Source organism: Dendrobium catenatum, unplaced genomic scaffold (genome assembly GCF_001605985.2).
Source record: "Dendrobium catenatum unplaced genomic scaffold, ASM160598v2 fragScaff_scaffold_1282, whole genome shotgun sequence".
NCBI classification, from domain to species: Eukaryota; Viridiplantae; Streptophyta; class Magnoliopsida; order Asparagales; family Orchidaceae; genus Dendrobium; species Dendrobium catenatum.
This window is the reverse complement of record NW_021319744.1, coordinates 479,534-502,858: the sequence shown is the minus strand read 5'-3', so window position 1 is coordinate 502,858 and position 23,325 is coordinate 479,534. Positions and strand designations below refer to the sequence as shown.

The following is a 23,325-nucleotide window of genomic DNA, read 5'->3' as shown; positions in this document are numbered from 1 at the left end:
AAATGTCTGATTCAAAGATTCACCAGTCAATGGAAATCAATGCTCTTTAAATAATTAAATTATTTTTATTGCTCAATCTATTTTACATAAAAGATCAAAAGGCTCAAACGGATAAAAGCGTTATTTATTATTGACAAAAAAAATATGTGTGATGTCACTACTTTCAAAACAAAAAAAAAAATTAAGCATTGTCATTCCTTCAGAAATAATGTCCGCCCTCACATTGCCAAAGGATGCATCCAATCCAAACTTACGCTTAAATAACTGCCATTTGGTAATTATAAAAAAAAAGATTAAAAATTGAAGGATTCCAATCCACACTCACGCTATTTTTTCTGTCTCCTTAAACCAAAGTCTAGACGATTCTTGTGGCCTCCTTCGATCACAAACCTGCTTGCGATCGCCAATCCGCCGCCACCGGAATTAATCCAAGCCGGACGGATCGTTTGCCTCTGTTTACTTCCACTCACACGGAACTGAACTCAATTATTGAGTCATCCCGTTTGTTTGCACACAGGAACAATCGGCCTTCCACAGATTTTTTTTTTAACTGTGCGTGACTCTCTCGATTGCCCGGACTTCCACCTCAATAATTTCTACTGCTCACTTTTGTTTCTTCAAAAATTGATTCTCTTACTTTGGGCTATTCAAAGTGTGTAGAGAGCTTTTGTCTCTTATACTTCTGTTTGAGAATTTCAACCCAAGCCTTGCACGTGGATTGAGCATTTGTCTATATTTGTTTAAACTACTTGATTAGTCCAGCATACACATACTTCAAGTAGTTATCTTAATTGGGACGATAAATCTGACAAATTAGATATTTTAAAATTTTCCACTCACAAATATTTCTTCATGCAGATTTTCTTTTGTTTGAATAATTAAAGTGGAAGATTTCCAAACTTCTATTTTAATAATTGACATGGCTCTTATCTAATTTAATTAAATTTATCATAAGCCATAATTTATAAAAGGTAATGAAGACCTCGTGTCGTCGATCTTAGATAGGGCCGAGATGATTTTAAAGTGAAGACCTCGTGTCGTCGATCTTAGATCCGGCCGAGATTATTTTAAAATACAAGACCTCGTACCGTCGATTTTAAATCCGGTCGGGAAGAATTTAAATTGAAGAGCTCGTGTCGTCGACCTGAGGTCCGACTGAGATGGTTTTAAATTAAAGGCCTCATGTCGTCGACCCTAGGTCTGACCGGGAAGAAAATATCGGCAAATGCCGTCCCGATTTCTCCCTCTGTTGATAGGGATGCCAGAAGGCTACCGAAATTTCCTAGAAAATTTTGGATTTAAAAAAAAATGGATCTCTAAGTATTTTTTTTAGAGCATTTAATTCACATCTTGAATTAACTAATGAATTATACTATTGACTAGTTTGTTAATTAACATGATAATTAACTAAACATCTACTTGAAATAAATGCAAATCAATTATTTAGTTTAATTTGGATCCTTGACATTTGATTTTAATTGATTAATTAATCTAAATGAATAATTGATGCGGACATCGGCACGAAGATCTGGCGCATCTATCAGATGAGGCGTCTTAAATCGACGGCTCTAATTTAAGTTGTCATTTATGAATTATTTTCTGCATTTTAGTTTCTATTTTATGTTATTTTCTATTTTACCCCTAGGTTAATTTATTTGAGTGTTGTGGCCCAAGGGGAATTTTTGTAATTTTCTATTTTCTCATGTTATGGCCTATAAATAAGGGCCTTAAGCTATTGTAATGGGGGGTTGATTAATATGAAAAATTGTTTCCCACACTTGTGTTCTTCTTGTGAGAGAGCGTTAGTGAGATTCCTATGAGAGGAATCGAAGTTGTCACCAGCCGCAGGATGGGTCCGGGCTCGTGATTTGAGTCCCTTGGAGAAGGGCAATCGTATCACCCACCAACCTTGGAGACGGCCGCGTTCGTGGTTTTATTCTTTTCGTTATCTTTTCATTTTCTCCTTGTCGACATCCCCATCTCCTTCCACCGCCACCGGTCCCTTCCTCCTTCCCATTGAACCGCCAGTTTTAACAACCCCTCCATCACCCCAACCGAGAACCCCCACCTTTGCTCCAATTATTAATTGCCTTTCCTAAATTGGAGGGATTAAGTTAACAAAGGATTTGAATTCAAAATTCAAATTTGAATTCAAATTTATTTATTGCTTAATTCATTCTTAATAATTAGGCATTTAATGATGTCATTAATTCTGAAATAAAATCTCAGAATTTTGAATTCAAAAAAATCCCGCCGGCCTCCCTTAATCCTTCCCTTGTAATCAATTAGTTTCCAATTAGGGAAGAGCTCTTCATTAATGCAAATTTGAATTCGAAAATTTGAATTCGAATTAGCATTATTCACCCCATTAATCTCTCCCACCATTTAAGCCAATCGTCATTAATTCTCAAATTTGAATTTAAATTCAGATTTAAGACATTAATTCCCTCAAATCACTCTCCAAATTAAATCACCTCCACCTTGGCTTTAATTAATCATTACCTATTCTACTTCCTAAAACCAGAATTGGAATTTGGAAATAAAATTTTCCCACTTAATTCTATTCCCGTAACCCACCAATGTCAAACCTGTCACGGGATAATGCAAGTGGATTTCCCAATTTAATTTCCATTTAATTTTCCCTGTGGTCCCGCCGTTTCCCTCTCCTCCTAAATGCTTTAGCAAGAAATTTCCTTCACTCCAAAGCTTTACTCTTATTTCCTAAAATCAGAAATCATGTTTTGGAAATAAAATTCCCTCTTTTTCCTGTGACCCGTCTCTCCCCTCCCTCTCATAACTCCCCTCCTCCTATATATATATATATGAGAATTGTTGGAAGCACGAACCCATATTTTATGATAAAATCTCTTTGCAATTTCAAGTCTTTATAAAAATGTTGTAAGAAATCAATATTTTTCACTAATCCAAAGTATGTACAAACTCTTCAAACAATAAACTCAAGCAAATTCCCTAAATCCAAAACTCAAATCCCTTTTGGGCATCTTAGTCTATAGGACTAAGTTGTAAGACCCGCCATTTAGGCTACTTCTAAGTGAAGCAGTAAGACCTGCATGTTAGGAAACTTCTAAATGAACATCCCTAAATCCAAAACTCAAATCCCTTTTGGGCATCTTAGTCTATAGGACTAAATTGTAAGACCCACCACCTGGGCTACTTCTAAGCGAAGCAGTAAGACCCGCTTATTAGAGAACTTCCAAGTGAACGACCTAGATTTAAAACTCAAACCACTTGGGCATCCTAGTCTATAGGACTTGGTTGTAAGACCCACAACTGGGGCCACTTAGCTTCTCAGGCTAGATCGTAAGACCCATCATTAAGGAACTTCTAAGGAAGCACTGAGACCTATTCAACTGAAATCTTCGAGCTACCTTTAGTAAAGGTCGCGAGTCCCGACCCAAATCTAATCACATGAACATCTCTTGATGAAAAATCAAGGCAAAAGCCCAAAGAGAGAATTTCATCTTTAAATAATGCTCTGAAATGCAATCATTTATGATATTTAATCCCATGTCAAAAGCATGGGGAATTTCTATTATAAGATCTTATACAAACCATACAAATTTCATTGGCATCTTAGTCTAAAGGATGAAGTTGTAAGACCCATTTTTCATGCTACTTCCTAAAAGAATCCATAAGTCCTACCTAAATAATTAAAACCTCCGGGCAGCCTTACTGTAGAGTTAGGTTGTAAGACCCATCCTTGGGCAACTCATAAATAGAGTAATAAGCCCCAATTCTAAATTCAAACTACTGGGCTACTTCTTAAGGAAGCCATAAGTCCTGCTCCAATCCAAACTCCTGGGCTACTTCCTAAGGAAGCCATAAGTCCCGCCCCAATCCAAACTTATGGGTTACTTCTAAATGAAGTCACAAATCCCAAATTAAATAAACTTCTGGGTATTATAATAGATGTATGTAAACCCTAAAACACCTAACAAAATTAAAACCCATATTTAACCACTTCAATCTACTCGGGATCCCTGAGAGGAGGCAACCCATGTCTGCTAATCAAATTCCCTGGACACTACGGTCAATGATTGTTAGTGTTGGTAGACTGAAATCTACGGTATACCCGGGACGACGGAACCATGGGATCTTGATCGGGTTTATCTTCATCTTCCCACAATTGAGACTAAAAATATCTAAAATTTATTCGAGAGTTCTCTCCTATGTAATAAGAGGGGTAATTAACTATGAGTGCTTGCGCTCAGAGGAATTAAGGCCCCTATATCTAATTAAACCCTGACACCATCCTCAGGGAAAATCTGATTAACTACAATCTGACTTAAGGGAAATAAAATCCTACGGCTGCAAAGCGGGATTCATGCATTCGTGCCATTTTTCTTGAGCCAACAGTAGCCAGGATACGAGTCATTACTTTCATTTGTCGTTGTATGTTAGTCATTTGTTGCATAATCATATGTTGTCAATCCACTAGTTGATTATTTTGATTTTTTTAAGAGAGAAAAACTTGTCCTACAACCTAGGACTCTGATACCAAATTGATGCAACCCGGGATCTTAAAAATTTTAGGAGAACACTAGGCATGCAGTTAAGAACTTCCTTTCAATAAAATATAAGAAAACACCTATAGAAAGAAACTTAATATGAAACAAACGTAAGAAAATGATTAGGAAATCTCGTAAGAAAGAAAATATAAAAACACAAATTATAAAAACCCTCGGAACAACCACAATTGGTCACCTAACATGCAACTCACAAAATTAGGAAAAAGTGCTCAAAGGAAAGATATAACCAATGATCGACCGCTGAAATTTTGATCCAACATAAGGCTGCACTCCCCAAAAAAATACCAACAGAACATGGCACAACACCACCACACAACTCACAAAGTTTAGAGAAGAAAGATACTGGTGGAAGGGAAAACCATAGAGGGATGAAGTAGAAATAACCCGAGAGGAAGTAATAGGGATTAGGCAGAAAACCAACTCTCAAGCTAAAGAAGAAACCCACAAGTTTTTTTTTATTTTTTTCCTCCAAAAACTCCCCCTAATAGGAGAGAAGAAACAACCCACTATATTATATATTAATATATATATTAAGAGACGGGGAAAAGAGCATTTACTTTGCTCACAATAAATGTCTTCTTTTAATACATCCAATAAGAACTATCCAACTTAGCTCATTAAAGTAGAAGCCAAAGCATCCTGTACTGAAATCAGCAAGGGAAAACCAAACAGCCAACCAGGGAAACCGAACGACCAACAAGGGGAAGAATCCAAGCAGCCACCATCCTAAGGGAAGAAATGGGCCAAGCCCAATAAGGAAAAAAAAACCTTATTAAAATACCCAACCAGCCACCAAGGAGCATGGAAGCAAGATCAATACAAGTGGAAGGACAATGGTGTGAACCAACCTGAGAGCATCGAACCCAGCATGATCATGAATTGTTTTCCATATCATAGGGCAATATAAAATAAAATACTAGCATTCAAAAAAAGTAAAATTCATAAAATGTAAATTCTTGACTACATCAGTATTGCATCACTTAAGATTAGGAGAATTGATGAAAAGTGATAACTAGAGTTAAAAAATTTGAAGTACATTGTATTTAATATGTAAGAGTATGAGGATATTGATTATTTAGGCAACAAAAATAGATATGTGCCTCATAAACATTGTCATAAAACAATATAAAAGAGATAGTTATATTGAATATAATTATAATTAAATTAACTATGCTAAAATATGGATCCTACTAACATGCAACAAAGAAGACATTAAAATAAAATTGAGCATCACAAAAATAAAAATATTGACATGTCAAGAAATTCATCAAAGCTTGAGCCAATTTATTTTTTTCAAATATTATTAGTAAAATACTTATTTTTTTATTATTTGGTATTATATTAGCCCTTCATATTGCATCAAAAGATATATTACTTTGTGCTACTCAAAGATCAGTCATAATCGCATTATTTTGCAAATGTCGATGGAATATGATTTTGTTTGGGGCAGCTTTATATTTTTTGTTTTGGTTTTTCAAGCTCATTCCTCGATCACAATTTCAAAAATATTTTTACAAAAATAACCTTGACAACCCATAAGGCCATAACCATTATTATCCTCAAAGATGAAAGAATTTTGTTGTCAGTTTCAAAATTCAAAAGAGATTATGAATATATTATATGCATTCTGCCTCGAATAGTTCTTAAATTATTTTATGATTATGAACTTATATAATTTAAAAGAATTTTTTGTATATTTTATCACAATCATAGTCCCACGATTATAATTTTATTATATTTTCATTTATTTTTAAGATTCTAGCAACGTGCACTATGTGCACTGTCAAAATCTCAGTCATCCATTGGCATTTGATCCCACGGTCAGGATGAGAATCCGTGGGAGGCTCACCTGGATCACGCCAATATCATTCTATATTTGGGTAGCTGAATTAGGAAGGATTATATTGAGGCAATTATGTATCAATTAGAAGTTATTTATTTCTTTATTAAGACATCTTGTATAGATCTATAAATAGGAATAATTTTGTATAATAATTAAAAGGTATTTTTACCTTCTCAAATTCTATGAATTCTAACATGGTATCAGAGCCCATCGGGAGGCCTTCATTGCCGAACGATCCAACCTCCTGACACTGCAAGAGGCCAACGAAGAAGTGTCGATCTCGCCGGTTGCTGCCGCGGGTGAACTCCTTGACTTCGTCAGAACGGTCATCGAAGGAACCGAGACGAATAGCCACGAAGGAAACAAAGGAGAGGAAGGAACGGTCTTACCGACTGAAACCGACCGTGCGAAAGACAATTCCGAAGCCGATCGGAAGTCCGTTCCAATCAACAGAGCTGAACGAGAGAAGGGAAACCCGATCCTTCTCTTCCACTCGATCGGCAGAACCGCACGATCCCGATCTCCGTGCGTCTTCCCAGCTCGGTGGAGGAGCCCGATCCGACAGGAAGGGAAGATCGTCGAAGGAACCTGCGAACGATCGAACAACCACGAAGGACCCGATCCAAGTATTGTAACTTCCGATCCGACATAAGGGAGAAGTCGTCGAAGGTAGTCCAACAGCCACGAAGGAGCCGAAGAACCGACGCATAGTCGAACAAAGTGCAGCTAAAGAGGTTTCGCTAGGCTTTCATTGCCGCTGAAGCTTGTTCGTTGTCTGCTCTGCGACTCTGGAATCTGGTCGGCGTAGAATGAAGGTAGTTCGAATGGGCCATCACAGGTTTGTTCATCGCCGTCAACTCCTCTTAAGCATAGGAAGGAGGGCGCATGGGGAAGAAGAGGAGACGAAGCCGAAGGACTTGAGCGGGCATAACCGGACGAACGTGCGGGAGACAAAGTCTCTTTGCATACGTGCCTCTAAAACCGAGAAGTGAAAGTGAAAAATATATATATATATATATATTAAAAAAAAAGGCCCTTATTGCCGTAACTTAGTCGGAATTTTGAGGATAATTTTATATCATCGGCCTTCATTGCCGGCTTTCTCTTGTGGTTGATATCCTATCTATAACCAATGCAGCTCTACCTCTGAGCGAGTAATTGCAAGCTGGTCTCCAGCTTGAGGGGGAGTGTCAAAATCTCAGTCATCCATTGGCATTTGATCCCACGGTCAGGATGAGAATCCGTGGGAGGCTCACCTGGATCACGCCAATATCCTTCTATATTTGGGTAGCTGAATTAGGAAGGATTATGTTGAGGCAATTATGTATCAATTAGAAGTTATTTATTTCTTTATTAAGACATCTTGTATAGATCTATAAATAGGGATAATTTTGTATAATAATTAAAAGGTATTTTTACCTTCTCAAATTCTATGAATTCTAACATGCACGTACATTTAAACTAGTATTATTAGTATTTTGTTATATCAAACACAAGGTGGTTTGACCAAGTATTTTCCTATTTCGGTTGGGTTACATCAAGGATCAGCCTTAAGCCCATATCTTTTTGCTTTAGTCATGGATGTTCTCACTAGACATTTGCAAGAGGATGTACCTTGGTGTATGCTTTTTGCTGATGATATTCTTCTTGTTGATAAGACTAGAGAGGGAGTTGAAGGTAAACTTGAATTATGGAGGTCAACCTTAAAGTCTAAAGGGTTTCACTTGAGTAGATCTAAAACGGAATATATGGAGTGTAATTTTAGTAGTAATAGACCTAGTGAGGGGATTGTGACTTTGGGTGATTAAGTCATTAATAAGAGTACGCGGTTTAGATATCTTGGATCTATTGTTCACAGTGATGGTGAAATAGATGGGGATATTATCAGCAGAATTCAAGTTGGATGGTTGAAGACTTGAAGTGGAGAAATGCATCGAGCTTGTTGTGTGATAGATAAGTACCCCTCAAACTTAAGGGAAAATTCTATAAGATGGTGGTGAGGCCTACAATGCTTTATGGTTCTGAATGTTGGCCATTAAAAGAGAAGCATAATACTAAGTTAAGTGTGGCAGAGATGAGGATGCTTAGGTGTATGAGTGGCTTTACCCTTAGAGATAAGATACGAAATGAGCATATACGTGAAAAGGTTTGAGTAGCTCCAGTAGAAGATAAGATTAGAGAGAGTCGCCTTAGATGGTTTGGTCACATAAAATGGTGGCCTTCTGATGACCTGGTTAGAAAAGTAAAGGTATTAGATTTGACTTATGTTAAGGAAGGAAGAGGTAGACCTAAGAAGACTTGGTTAGAAAATATTAGAAATGATCTTTTTTTATTAGATTTAAACGAGAATTTGACTTTTAATAGGACACAATGGAGAAAAATGATTCATGTAGCCGACCCCACGTAGTGGGATAAAGTCTTGACGTTGTTGTACTTTTCTTACCGCAAAAATAGTCAAAAAGTTATTCCAAACAAAGCATATATCATCTAGGCTTAATCTCTAACTCTTATCGAAGCTAACTCATGTACAACTTTTTGAAGTAATCTATCACATAAAACTTCTTTTTTTTTTAAATCATTCAACAAAGTCTATCACATAAAACCTCATAACAATATATCTTTTCAAAAAAAAAGAATGAAACCTTGGTGCTAACAATTGTTGAAAAGCAAGCTGCAATTTCCAAAGAGATCCAACAATGGCAGTCAAAAGATAGCGGCAAGGGTCTATAAATGTTTGAATAAGATCAACAAACAAGGTTTCCGCCAATATGGAATTTCCTACATATAAATCACCAAGGTTACCAGCTTTTCACGCCTAGTAAAACAGAACATAGTTTATCTCTATGAATTAGAACTGTAATTCTGACCATTTTCGAGAAAGCTTGCTGAACAAGCTTTAACCAGAATTTTTTTTTTATGTTTTCATTTATTCTCCCCCAAAAGGATACAGCCAATATTTGCAAGTATTCTACATTTATCTCCAACGATTTCTCTATTTTTTTAAAATTATTTGTAACAAATATAGAAAAGCCTACCATAAAAGAATTTCAAAAATTAGAATAGTTATTTTTCTAAAGATCTTAACTGATTTCCCGAGTTTACTCTCATTGGTTATGTTTGGTACACTTACCCCTGAAACACATAGTAATGCTAAACTATAACTTTTATTTTGAAATAAATTCAGTGTTGCTCCCACAAGGTTATTCTGTAATTCGTGCTCCATAATTTTGTTGCAAATCGTCATGAAATCATGGAGGGCGTGTTCATGCACTACGCGATATCCACCATGCCTTACCTCTCTCTCTCCTCTAATGTTAAGATGCAAGCAAAACAGCTAAAAAGCATTATCAAATGAAGCCCGAAATAGATTAGTAATATGATATTAACAATGTTTGAAGCCTCAAATGCATACCCTAATTTCTAAAATGAATTCACAAAGGGCTGCAAGCGAACCAAACGTTCAACGAGCTACTCGTTATTTGGTTCGATTAAAGCTCGTTCGTGATCGTTTAATTAACTAAACAAACAAACTTGAACAATATTTTAAATACTCGATTCTAAAATAAACAAGCTTGAACACTAATGCGTTCGGCTCATTTATGTTCGCGAAAAATATTATTTGAAGTTCGTGAACAAGCTCGACATTAAGCTCGATAAGAAACTCGATTCGTGTTCGATTTTGAACTCGTGAATAAGCTTGATAAAAATAATTAATATTTGATTATAAAATTAATAAATATAAATAATATAAATAGAGCTCGACATTAAGTTCGCGAACATGCTTGATGTAATCGTTTGCTAGGAAGCTCGATAAAGTTCGTTTGTTAAGTTAATGAACATCTAAAAGTAGAGCACGTTTATAACTGGTTCATGTTTGTTTGAACATGAACCGAACATGAACACTCATTAATTTAAATGAACCAAACATGAACACAAACAATAAAGCTCGAACAAACATGAACCAAACTTGAACAACCTGATATTAAATGAATACAAACATGAATACTCACATACTCGGCTCGGCTCGATTCATTTGCAGCCCTAAATTCACATAAAGAAGCTAACAACACAGAAAAAAAGGAAAGAAGCTAACAACAACAATTCAAATATTAGAAGCTCAAATTAAAGATTAGCATCACTTCTAGCTAAAAAAATATGAGAACACCAAATGGTGTTGCTGAAAAGCTGTCAAGGGCTAAGACACTAATTTGATAAGATTTCAAAGACGAGCGTATTAAGATTTGACTACAGATTTGCTGAAAATTGCATGTTAACTTAAACATAACAAAGAAAATAATAAAAATAGTTTCAAAAAATGGTAGGTAGGCAACAGTTTGGGGGACCATGACACTCAATAGTAATCCAGGAATCAGTAAAACAAGGTGCAAACTGACACATAAATAAGATTTCAAGTCATAAAGAAAATTTTCCAAAATTTAACTAAAAGAAGTTTCAGCAGATCATCATTCATGCTTTCATTATGACTGCAATAAAATCAACACCCGAAATCCCTCCTTACAAAGAAATTACGTTTTTGGCAGAAAAAGTCATCCGCAGGATTGGTGAAAACAGGAATTTAAGTTAAACAACATGCATGTAAGCCTTTATCTCATAACAGTTAAGTACAATGTTTCAAGACGTATAACAACAAAAAAGTACCTGCAGACATGTTTCTTTAATACCATTACGCCCTTCAAGAATTCCAGCTTCTTTGATAGGTTCCTGATAAATATCTTGATTAAAAGGTTGAAAAAAAGAAGAAACAGAAAAATTTAGCAGTTCATCACAATTTACTTACCAAATTCCTTACAGGAGGAAGGGACACTACGAGATCTACATCACTAGTCGGAAGAGCTAAACCAGTTGAATTAGAACCAAATATATTTGTGCGAGAACGAGGCCAAAGTACCTGAAGTGATCTTGTGATCCGTTTGACAGCCCAATTAATGAATGGCTTCCGGATCGAATTCTCTGCAGCAACCTTTGACAAGCAACCAATATTTTGCGGAAACATTAAGCTAAAGATTAAAAGAGAATGAAAACATAACAAAAAAAGATGCGATTAGATCAAGAAAGTTCCCGATAGTTAACAAATCAAGAAAGTAAATAAGAACGCTAATCTAAGCCAAGAAGTTAAAAAAAAATTACTGAAAGCAAATTCTTTTTTTCTTCTGCAGACAAGATTTATTCCTTTAGAGACAGTATATGAAACGAGCATATACATGAAAAGGTCGGAGTAGCTCCAGTGACAGAGAAGATTAGAAAGAGTAGCCTAAGATGGTTTGGTCACATAAAACGGTAGCCTTCCGATGACGCGGTTAGAAGAGTAGATGATGGGGACATCAGATCATCATGGAGAGTTTATCAGAGACGCGGCCGACGATCTACGGCCACGATCGAGTCTTTATATTTTTGAGTCGTTGATGTATTTTATTTTCATGTAGCTTGTTATTTGCTTATGTGGCATTTAGAGTCGTTGTATTTTATTTTATTGCTTATGAGTTTTCTTTCCCGTAGTACCCCTTTTATGGGAGTTGTCGTATGTAAGCCCAAAGGGCATTTGTGTCTTTTATTTCGAGTCATGTTGTAGGAGGCTATTTAAAGCCCCACTTTATTCTATTATGGTTAATGAATGATTATGAGAAAATTTTCTTGCACTTGTGTTTGAGAGCCTTTGAGAGTTCTTGGAGAGTTTTGGAGAGCTTCCTTGGAGAGGGAGATTGGCGTATCACCCACCAACCTTGGAGACGGCCGGGTTCGTGGTTTTCTTCTTTATCTTTGTCATCGTCTCCTCGTCGAGTTTCCAAAACCCCCCACCCATCCTATTTCACCTCACGGTCAAATCATCCTCACCCGACCCCTCCTCCTCTCCAACTCCCACATTCCAAGCTTGCCCGATCCCCTTGCCGCCGGCCAAAGGCTTTAACCGCCGGTCCTCCACCCCTTGGTTTCTTTATTGGGTTTCCTAATTTGGGTTTGGAATTAATTGAAGTAAATTTGAATTTCAAATTCCCTCAAATTTGAATTCAAAATATTTCCTAAATTAGTTATTCTATTTTAGGAAAGTGATTGAATTAAATTCAATTTCAAATTTAAATTCATGAGGATTTAAATTAATTTTTTCCTAAATCCAATTCCTAAATTAGAAATCCATAATTGCTTTTCCAACCCAATCACCTAGTCCATGTATGCTGCCGGCCTCCTTTGCCCCCTCATTAAATTTATTTTCCAATTATTTCCTAATCTCATCTATTACTTAGGAAATAATGTGAAATCACCTTTGAATCCCTCTTGGCCGCCTATTACACCTTGCCTGGATTGATTTATTGCCTAAGTGAGCACGTCACTTTAGGAAATACATCAAGCCTTCCCTAGTTTATTTTCCCTGTTTGCCGCCCAGCACCCGCCTCCCTCCTCTACCCGTCTCCCTTCCTCTCCAGCCCCCATCTTCTCTCATTAGACTAAGCTTTTGGATGTTTTGATTTCTTTTCTCCCAAGCATCTTCAATTACACCAAATAACCTGAGAATTCTCTCAGTTTTTTTTGGAGCAAAAACCTGAACATCAATTCAGGATTTGAGATCAACACTTGGAAGAAGATCCCTAGTCCTTTATTAGAGAAACTTCTTTCTCTACCACAAGGGTCAAGATTGCTGGCATCAAGTAGAAGACCTCCGCGCCTCCTTAAGCAAAGGTTCTCCTTTTCACTTGCGTTTTATTTCTTCTAAATCTAAATTCTCATTGGATGATTGTAATCACGAAAGCGCCTTCAATTGCTCTTGCCAAGCCTAGTCATTTGTAGGAATTGAGTGTAATCTTCTATGCATCCTACGTCTCGTTGTTAGATTAGGGATTTAACTTGAAAACTACTATTCTGTATTGCTTCTATTTTCTTAATTATCTTGCTAGTTCAGACTCGGAGCATGTGATTTAGCCTACGCAATTGATCCACTCATTTGTTTTAATTGACGTTTGAAAATTGCTTGTAATTTTGTTCCGAAATTGTTCTAATCTATTAGTTGTGCAATGCTCACATGAATCCATAAGCATGTCATCTTAGTAGTCCTGCATCAGTAGATATATTAGATTTGGCTTATGCTAAGAAAGATAGAGGTAGACCTAAGAAGACTTGGTTAGAAAATATTAGAAATGATCTTTTTTATTAGATTTAAATGAGAATTTGACTTTTAACATGGCACAATAGAGAAAAAGGATTCATGTAGCCGACCCCATATAATGGGATAAAGGCTTGATGTTGTTGTTGTTGCAGACAAGGTCTGTTCCCTTTGGAACCCAAGCATTTTTTTCACAGGGTGTCGGTAACGTTGTTCAACTTGTTTTCAGGGAAGAAACTATTTTGCATATTTTATCTCTCAACGTATCAAAAAGGTCATCGCATCCTAAAACGCTACACTAACAAGCTTAACAGTTTAGTCAAATAACTTCAAGGATTCTAATATTCTTGATTGCCTTTATTAGATATTTAAGAAATAGGTCTGAGCCAACAAGCAGCTGGGCGGCATTGGCTTTGAATGCTGAAGGGCCTAACATGCCAATCTATTTTCTCTCCTGGATGCAACGGCGGAATTGGCAATGAAAAGGACAAAGTGAACCAAACTTAGAAATGATTTAATAATATTACAGGATTAGATGGAGACATTTTAAAAAAAAACTAACAAAAAATTTTTGAGTAAGATTTTAAGATTTTGACTTTGCATGAGAAAACTATTGCGAAAAAGTAACAAATGATATTAAGAATATTACAAAGAATATGCTTAGAGTATCAAAAGGAAAAACTCCTAATAGTAAAAATAGTTGGTGTATGAATCAAAATGTGCAAGAAAAGATTAAAAAATAAGTAACTTTGTTATAAAAATTAGTTTAGGTATAAAGCTCAAAAAATTAGGAAAGATATAAAAAGATCCGTAAAGAGTCTAAGAAAGAATATGTAATCATTGTAATGCAAAAAAATTACCTTTTAATAATTCATATAATATATTAGATATTGAGGGTGAAAGATATATGTATAAGCTAGTCAAATAAAGAGATAGGAGAAGTAAGGATTTAGTTCAAGTGTATTCTAGATAAAGATCAAAAAGTACTTTTATTAGAATAGAATATTCAACAAAGATGGATGAGATATTTTGATAAATTTTTCAATGAAGATTGTGAAAATACGATTGACTTCAGTGACCTTAGTTCCCTAAATGAAAATAAATACTTCTTTATTAGCATATTAGTAAAACCGAAGTTAGAGCGGCTTTACAAAAAAAAGAAGCGTGAAAAATCTATTTGACGTAATGATATTCCAATATAGGCATGAAAAATCTTAGGAGATGAAAAATTTATTGGCTTACAAAACTTTTAAATACTATTTGAAGAATAAAAGGATATTATATGAGTGAAGGAGTGTGATGATTCCTATATTTAAGAATAAAGATGATGCACAAGAGTGTGCAAATTATAAAGAAATTAAGTTAATGTGCCATACTTCAAAACAATGGGAGAGAGTTATTGAGCATAGGTTACGACGTGATACTAATATATCTTAAAATAATTTGGATTCATACCGAATAAGTCTACTATGGAAGCTATACATTTATTGAGAGATTTGATGGAGAAGTGTAAAGAGAATAAAGAAGATCTACACATGATATTTATTGATTTAGAGAAAGTATATGATAAAGTTCAAGTAGGAGCGCTCTATAGAGTTCTAGAAAAGAAAGGGATTAATAATGCTTGCATTCAAGTTATTAAGGATACGTATGCAAGAGCTATTACTTGCATTCAAACACAAGGTGGTTTGACCAAGTACTTCCCTATTTCAGTTGGATTACATCAAGGATCAGCTTTAAGCCCATATCTTTTTGGTTAAGTCATGGATGCTCTTGCTAGACATTGGCAAGAGGACGTACCCTGGTATATGCTTTTTGCTAACAATATTTTCCTTATTGATAAGACTAGAGAGGGAGTTGAAGTTAAACTTGAATTATGGAGGTCAACCTTAGAGTTTAAAGTTTTTCGTTTGAGAAGATCTAAAGTCAAATATATAGAATGAAATTTTAGTAGTAATAGATCTAGTGGGAGATTGTGACTTTAGGTGATCAAATCATTAACATGAGTAGTACACATTTTAGATATATCATGTCTATTGTTCAAAGTGATGGTGAAATAGACAAGGATATTATTAGTAGAATTCAAATTGGATAGTTGAAGTGGAATAATGCATTGGGTCTGTTGTGTGATAGAAAAGCACCCACAAACTTTAAAGGAAAATTCTATAAAATGGTGGTGAGACCTGCAATGCTTTATGGCGCAGAATGTTGTCCATTAAAAGAGAAGCATAAAATTAAGTCAAGTGTTGCAGAGATGAGGATGCTCAGGTGGATGAGTGACTTCACTCTCATAGACAATGTGAAACAAGTATATATGTGTAAAGGTTGGAGTAGCTCTAGTAGCATATTAAGATTAGAGAGAGTTGCCTTAGATGGTTTGGTCACGTAAAATGTCGACCCTTCTGATGACCTGGTTAGCAGAGTAGACCTAAAAAGACTTGGATTAAAAAATATCAGAAATGATCTTTTTTTATTAGATTTCAATGAGAATTTGACTCCTAATCGAACAAAATGGAGACAAATGTTTCATGCAGCCGATCCCATGTAGTGGAATAAAGGCTTGATGTTTTTGTTGTCATTATTGTTGTAATATTATAGAAGAACATTGTCTAAGGTAGCATGTCGCTTTCTAGGGAACAAATAATAACTCAACCATGGCAATCTTTCTTTTTTCTTTCCTAGATTTTGAAGAATGATTTCTATATTTCAGCAGAACTTCCAGATTAGTATTGCAGTTGCATTCTCCTCTGAAGGGTTCAATCCTAGAGGAATAAAGCCAATTTTATTCTCAAAAATTAAAGCTTTTACGCATTCAAAGTTCTAAAGTTTAAGCTTTGCAGCAAACTCCCAAGCTCAAATCAAAATTTCAATGAACGTTCTTGAAATTACTAATAAGAGAAAATACTGAGGAGAGAAAGAAGAAACACCGAGTAACAGTCAAAAAGGATTCTACTGCAGCCAATACCTGCTTGCAGAAAAGGTCAATTTCCTCATGAAGAAGATTCTGCATCCTTGCTAGCGACCCTTTGCAAGAGCCATTCAGTAGATCAGGTGGCTGTAAAGGTAATGCAACATCTGGCTGTGGCATAATACTTTCAAGTCAAATTCTAGGCCAAAATAAACCCTATTATTAAGAACTCCAGCAGGAAAAACAAAATATAGATAAAATATAGCTGAAACCTAAAAGAAACACTTACATGTTCTTGATCATGTGCAAGCTGAGAAATCGTGATAAGATGATCCTGGAGCAAAGATCCTTGAAGAGATTGGGCCACTGCAGCCACCCCAAGGCCTTTGTTTGCCCAGGTTGGCCACAAAACTTCCGCACCATCTAAACAAAGACGAGGGTCAGCCACAGTGCTTTCTTCATGACACCAACCTTTTACACCCCAATGCCTAGGACTTGAGCTACCAGATCTTACAATTGGAAATCCTCGTTTCCTTGATTCTCCAACAGAAGGTGGAGAGGGTTGAGTCACTCGTGGAACACAAAGAACCACAGGAGATGGAGGTCTCTTTGTCAGTGGAGTATCTCTCCTTGTAGAAGGTAAACAAGCGCTTTTATTATCATGACCAAGCTTAAATTCTGATCGGGATCCCTTTCTTGACATAGCTGGAATAATGATTGGTCGCAGCATTGGGTATGGAGGCGGATCTCCTTTCACTCCTTCAATACCAGCAATTGAATTTGCACTAGAAGACGAGATTTTCTCATCCGGAGGTTCTGAAACTGATGGTGAATGTAATGCATTACTAGAAGAATCATTTCCTGCAACTGAGTAACCCATGGATGGGCGTCCAGAAGCCACAGGTTCAAATGGTGAACAGTAAGAGGAAGAAGGTGGCGATGCCATGCCATTTGTGCTATAAGTAGGCAACCCAGTCTTGCAACCAACCATATCATCAATGGTTCTATTAAGGTCAGCTTCATGCCAAGCCCATGAGCCATCTTCAGAACTGTGGGAAGGTGGACGAGAAAATCCAGTTCCAACAAATTCAGCAGGATTCCAATACATAACTCCACCACCAAAATAATTATTATAATCTCTTCCAGACCTTGCAAAAGACTCAGATTCATCTTCAGATAACCAATAGCTTTCATCTTCAACCAAATCAGATATATTTTTCATATCATAGACATCAATAATATCTCCGGCATGCTTAAAATCATTATCCCCAGGTGCCACATTAGCTTGCCCTCCATGAGCAGCGCATGTGTACAAAGAAGGGGGCATGCTATGACTATATGCAGATTCATACCCTACAGTCTGGGTTTGACTCAGTCTGCTACAATTTTTAACCATGGGAGGCCAGTCATAGCTCATGGGAAAAGTCAAAGAAGGTAAGATCCGGTTATGTCCAAACTCGTTTAAAGAATTTCTCACATGAACCTTTGATGCCATAAAGGATTGATGATTGTGATAAGGCAACCTGACACCAACATCTAAATGCAGCCTGTCAGTAGCAGGGAGGAGATGTGAATTAATAGATGAAAAATGAATTGGAGTTATGCTGGGCCATTCATATGATGCTCCTCCCATGAAATTTGTGTCTCTGAATGAATGGAATTCACTGCCACCATTGTGTATTACTGAACATTGCTTATCGGCAGCTGTACGGTAGCATTCCTTTGAAACATAAGATGCAGTGCCTCTTGCAGCACAAGAAAATTTCTGTACATGCTTCTCCTCAGCGACCACATTATCATGCTCACAGGCACGCAGAGAAGAGCCACATGCAGTTCCCATCAAAGGATCATTCTGTTTGTCAGGGTATGCACTATTTCTATAAGTGGTTTGTAGAGGCTCTTCACTCTTTGCAAGACAAGGTGAAACATATGCCAACATATCACTGCCTGTTTTGCCAGAACTATGATGGCATTCTTCAACAGTAGTAGATCTACCTTCAGTCAAACAAAGAGACTGATCTTCTTGGATGCCTTTTTCTGATTGCATCACATCCACCATTGCATATTCCTGTGAAATGTCAGAGACAGATTTTTCCAAAAGGTTGTCACATGATGATATATCATCAGCTTTGAGCCGAGAATTTGAACTACACACATGGCCAATTGTCCCTGTCAGTTCCCTCTCAGCATCAAGAGACAGCTTGGTGCCTTTACTGTCTTTGTGTTTAGATTTTCCGGTATTTTTCACATTAGAGCTTTTATTTTTTGCCCCTTTTCTTCTACTTTTTCTTTTACCACTCTTTTCTTTGTCATCAACAGAAACTCTGGCATTTAAATTGTCCTACAATAAATAATATTTTTTTCAATACTTTAACAGGCCATACAAAGAACACGGCTAAAAGCTTTACCATTTCTTCTTGTGCAGCTAAAGGCTTCACTTCAGGGGCATTATTTACAGCATGAGAAACAACGCCATCTATGTTCCTTCTAGCAACCAAAGAGGAAGTGCTCCCTTGGAAGCAAAGCTCGGAACTACAATCAAGTCTCTGTAAATTTAATCCTTTCAATTGATTACAATACAAAAGTAGAATTAAACAGCAGGAAAATATAAAGAATAGAGGAAATAGACTTTGGAGCTAATGAAACTAGGAAATACCATAGAACTTTCCCGGGATATAGAAGCAGAATTGTAAGCCTTAGGCATAGCATTAGATTTCTTTGAAGAATGCGATTTGCTTTTCCCTTTCCCACATACTAAATTATACTTTTCTTCAGCTTTTTCGGGGAAACTACTCAGTTTTGTATCCTCCATAAGTTCATGATTTATAAATATAGAATGAAAATCAATGAGAAATCTTTGCAATTTCCTACTTATATATTCAGAAACAGTGAGGCTAGAACCCAATGAACCAAAGAACAATTTCTCAGTTTCAACTTTTCCTAACTGCCATGCTAAAAGTACATTGGACATGGCATGAACAACAAGCAATTTGTTCAATATAATAGCAAGATTATTTGGTACTCTCGAAGTTGCAATAGGCAGAAAATCCAAACCAAGTTCTACATCACTTTCAAAGAGTGCTTGTTTAGCCTTTTTCCATGATGGCAAGTCACCATATTGAAATTCCAGGTTTCTTCCGATGTTTAAGTAACCAAACCCATTGCTCAAAGCAGCATTTTCTTCCTTAATTATCTCATTGGCCTGCAAACTTAAGTTTCCAAAAGTTAGTGGTGTTGAAGCATAAGAAGTAATGCAAAAAAAGAGTTTTTTTAGCAAACTATATGAGAATTGATCGCAAGTTAAAATTAATTACCACTATGACAATGCAGGCCAACAGAACCACAAATACTAAAGTCAGCAAAAGATAAAGGATAAGAACTATGCAACATTGTATATCAGACTCTATTAAAAACTATCGTGGAAATCTTCTCTTTTTAATATCCAAGATTGCATTATTTTCAGGAAGCTTTGTAAGTAAGATATATGTTAAAAAAAATTAAATGCACGTGCTATAATGTAATAAGATCCTTCTTAAAAAAATAACCCAACATTATATGACTTAAATGTCCTGACTATTCAAAAGTAGCTATGATCCTTGTCCACATGTCATGTCATGTCATGCCAAGTCTAAATTCAGGATTTATAGTGGTGTCAAAATCGGGTTGCGGGTCAGTTTGGGTAGAACCCGGTAATGACCCGCAGTTGTTTGATATGACCCGAACCCGGCCAATTTTTGCAGACAGAACAAAAATATCAACCCAAACCCGACCCATGTCAGGTTTTGGGGCTGACCCGATCCGACATGAAACCAACTTAACCTCACATGCAAAGCAGGTGAATACGATCAGGCGGAACGTCGAGCCATCGTAACTTCTGAACCTTAGGTTGCGTGAAGCAAACCCTAGGACTTGACAGCATTGCCGGCATTGTAGGTGGCCTTGCCGGCGTGCGACCATGCTAGCGTTGTAGGCTGCATCCCTTGCAGCTTGCGAGCATGCGTGCCGCATGCAGGCGTTGTCGCGTTGCAGCCCTTGCCAACGTTGCGTGAAATCATGTCGCTTAGGGCCTTGCGGGAGCCGGGAGAAGCCTTGCGGCTTGTGGGCGTACATAATTCTTCAAATCCGACAAATCAGATGAAGCCTTGCGGCGTCGGGTTCGAGTCAGATGAAGTTATTTTTTTTATTAAGGGATTTTTTCATTGAAACTCCAAGCACATCTTTGCAATATTCTTAATATCACTAGCTATTTTTCACACGTAACATTAGCTTCCTCATGCACATACAAAATCTTAAGATGAAATATCTAACTTTCAAAAATATTTTTGTTAATGTTCTTTAAATACCCCATCTAATCCTAAAATAACATTTTACTTTATTTTGTATGCTTGGCCCCTACATTTTAAAGTCCAAAACTAATAAGCAATGTTAAATACATAAAGTTTCACTCAAAATAATTTTACAACCTCTACAATCTAAACAATCTATTTTTCTTATAAGAAAATAATCAATCTGAATTTTACTATATCCATTCTTATAAGTGATGAGATGTTCATCATTTTTCTTACATAAGATATTAACAATTACAAAATTATAAGCTAAAGAAAAATCTAATATGATCATACCACCTTTATTAATTGCTCCAAACTCATAGCCACCATAAATGTTTTTAAAATAATCTATTTCTCTACCAACATGTCCATTTAAATCTCCTTCAATAACCACTTATAATATTAATAATCTTAACATCAACAACAATCTTTAAAGCTATAATTATATTTCCAATTCTATTATTTTTTACAATATTTTCCTTTAAATTTTCTTATCAATAATCACATATACACCATTTCTAGTACGACTTTTACCATAATATCATAGTTTAAATCCTCAACTATCAATCGCTTTAACCTTCTCTCCAATACAGTTAGTTTCATAAATTGATAGAATATTTATCTTCCTATGAATCATAATATCTATTAATTCCATTAATTTGTCTGTAAGAAACTTATATTTCAAATTCCTATCCTAATTTAACTTCATGGACTAGCTTTTTTGCCCACATCCATCTATGATGTGGGAACCTTGCCTATTTAACATTGCACCCGAGCGCCAGTGTAGCAGCCCCTTGCACACATGTTGTTGTATTCAGGTCATGCAGCGCATCACTTTCAGAAAACGCCCTAGCATTAACACAATGTATTAAAATATTCATGTCATAAAAAAGAAATGATGTATGTCCATGGATTAGTGAAATTTGTAATTGCCATTTGGTTAGGAAAAACATAAGTTGGTGATATAATAATAGCATTTAAAAATCCTCATAATAAACTAAACAAGTATCACCAACACTGCCTTACAAGAACAAAGTCTATGAGGAACTCTTTTATATATATATATTTCATGTGTTGATATATGTTAATGGTTTGCCAGCTCGCAGATAGTTTCTTCATAAACAACCCAAATTTAAGAATGCATTAGATATTCAAATAAAACATAAACCAACGCCAAAATCCACAGTACTAAAAAGGTGATAACTTTGGATTCTACTCGATTTCAAAATATGGAACTACATCAGTCAACGTGGACTAATTGTTTTCCTAGGAATCTATATTAATGAAAAACTTAAGGAATTAAACAAGTACCAGAGTCTTTGATGTCTTCCCAAAAAAAGCTGAAATTGTCGCCCTCCTTGTACGGGGATCCAATCCAACCCACCAATCAAGACAACACTTCATCCTCCAAAAGACATTAGCCGCCTTCCCTGAAACCTCTGTAGCCCTCTCCTTCATCCTCTTCTCCTTGGGCTTCTTTCCTCCTTGAGAACTAATCCAAGCCAGCCTCAGGGCCACCTCAAGCCGATTCACTACAAATGCTTCGAAGCTGTAGTACCCCATATCCTTCAGCCATGAAAACTCCATCCATTGCACAGTAAGTCCCAGCACCTCAACTTCCTCGCAAAGAAACCTCCCGCCAGAAATTCCATCCATGACACCCACGAAGCGGTCAACATCAGTAACAAGGGACTCGGAGACCGTTAGTGCGTCCGCTAGGACGACACCAGACGAGGTGGAAGAGAAGAAACGGAGGGAGTTGGAAAGTAGCAGGGCGGATGAGTTGGATGCTGCAGAGCGGGAGATGAGGCCACGAGAGGGGCGGGAAGAGAGGGAGGGGAGGCATGGATTCAAGGGGGAAGGAGAGGGGAGGTCGGGAAGAAGGAGGAACTGCGAGTGGCCTTGGCGGTGGAGGTGCGACTGCATCTGGAGAAGGATGAGAAGAAATGAGGAGTCGAAAATGGTGAGAGCAGCCTGACGCTGAGCGGGAGAGAGAGATGAGAACCAGCGGAGGACGGAGACGCGATGAGTAGGATTAGGATTAGGATTAGTGTTACGGTTAGAAATGTGGGAATGGTAAAGCGCGAGGTGGGCAGTGAGGGAGTGGATGAGATGTTGTGATTCGGAGCCCATTGCTAGGGTTTTTCGGAAGAACGGAGTGAAGCGGCGAGGTAGGAGAAGCGGAGAACAGGGAAGAGAGGAAGAGCATGAACAGAGGTGGAGCGTGGACCGTGGACCGTGCCTTCGAATCGTGCGTGTGGAATAGAAATAGAAAGGGGGATTTATACAGATAGCACTTAAAATTCATCTATTTATCTAATTATTATTGAAATTTATTCATTTATATAGTTAGGACTGCTTGATTTGAAATAAAATTGGTGTAAAATACTTTATATGCAAAAGAATATTATTGTTTAGTTTCTATAGATCTCAAACATCTTAGTTCAAGCAAGCAAATACTATTATATTTATGATTAGTAAAATATGCTTCATCTAATAGTTTAATTAAAGAATGGGATATGAAAATTTCTGATCATTCTCTCCTTATCCTCAGAGATGTCCCTTTTAAGAATTCTCACAAG

The 23,325-nt window shown here is 36.7% G+C and overlaps 1 protein-coding gene across 1 annotated transcript in view; it reads right to left on the bottom strand.

The window, feature by feature from the left end:
• Window positions 1-23,003, bottom strand: part of LOC110108337 — a gene marked incomplete in the record, with an annotated part of 51,585 nt that extends 28,582 nt beyond the window's left edge. Inside the window, 7 exon segments of the mRNA XM_020838942.2 lie at window positions 11,053-11,115; window positions 11,192-11,374; window positions 16,473-16,586; window positions 16,705-18,756; window positions 18,824-18,961; window positions 19,072-19,617; window positions 22,055-23,003. Of these exon segments, the coding sequence (XP_020694601.1) occupies window positions 11,053-11,115; window positions 11,192-11,374; window positions 16,473-16,586; window positions 16,705-18,756; window positions 18,824-18,961; window positions 19,072-19,617; window positions 22,055-22,876 (3,918 nt within the window).
• Between the last annotated feature and the right edge of the window lie 322 nt (window positions 23,004-23,325).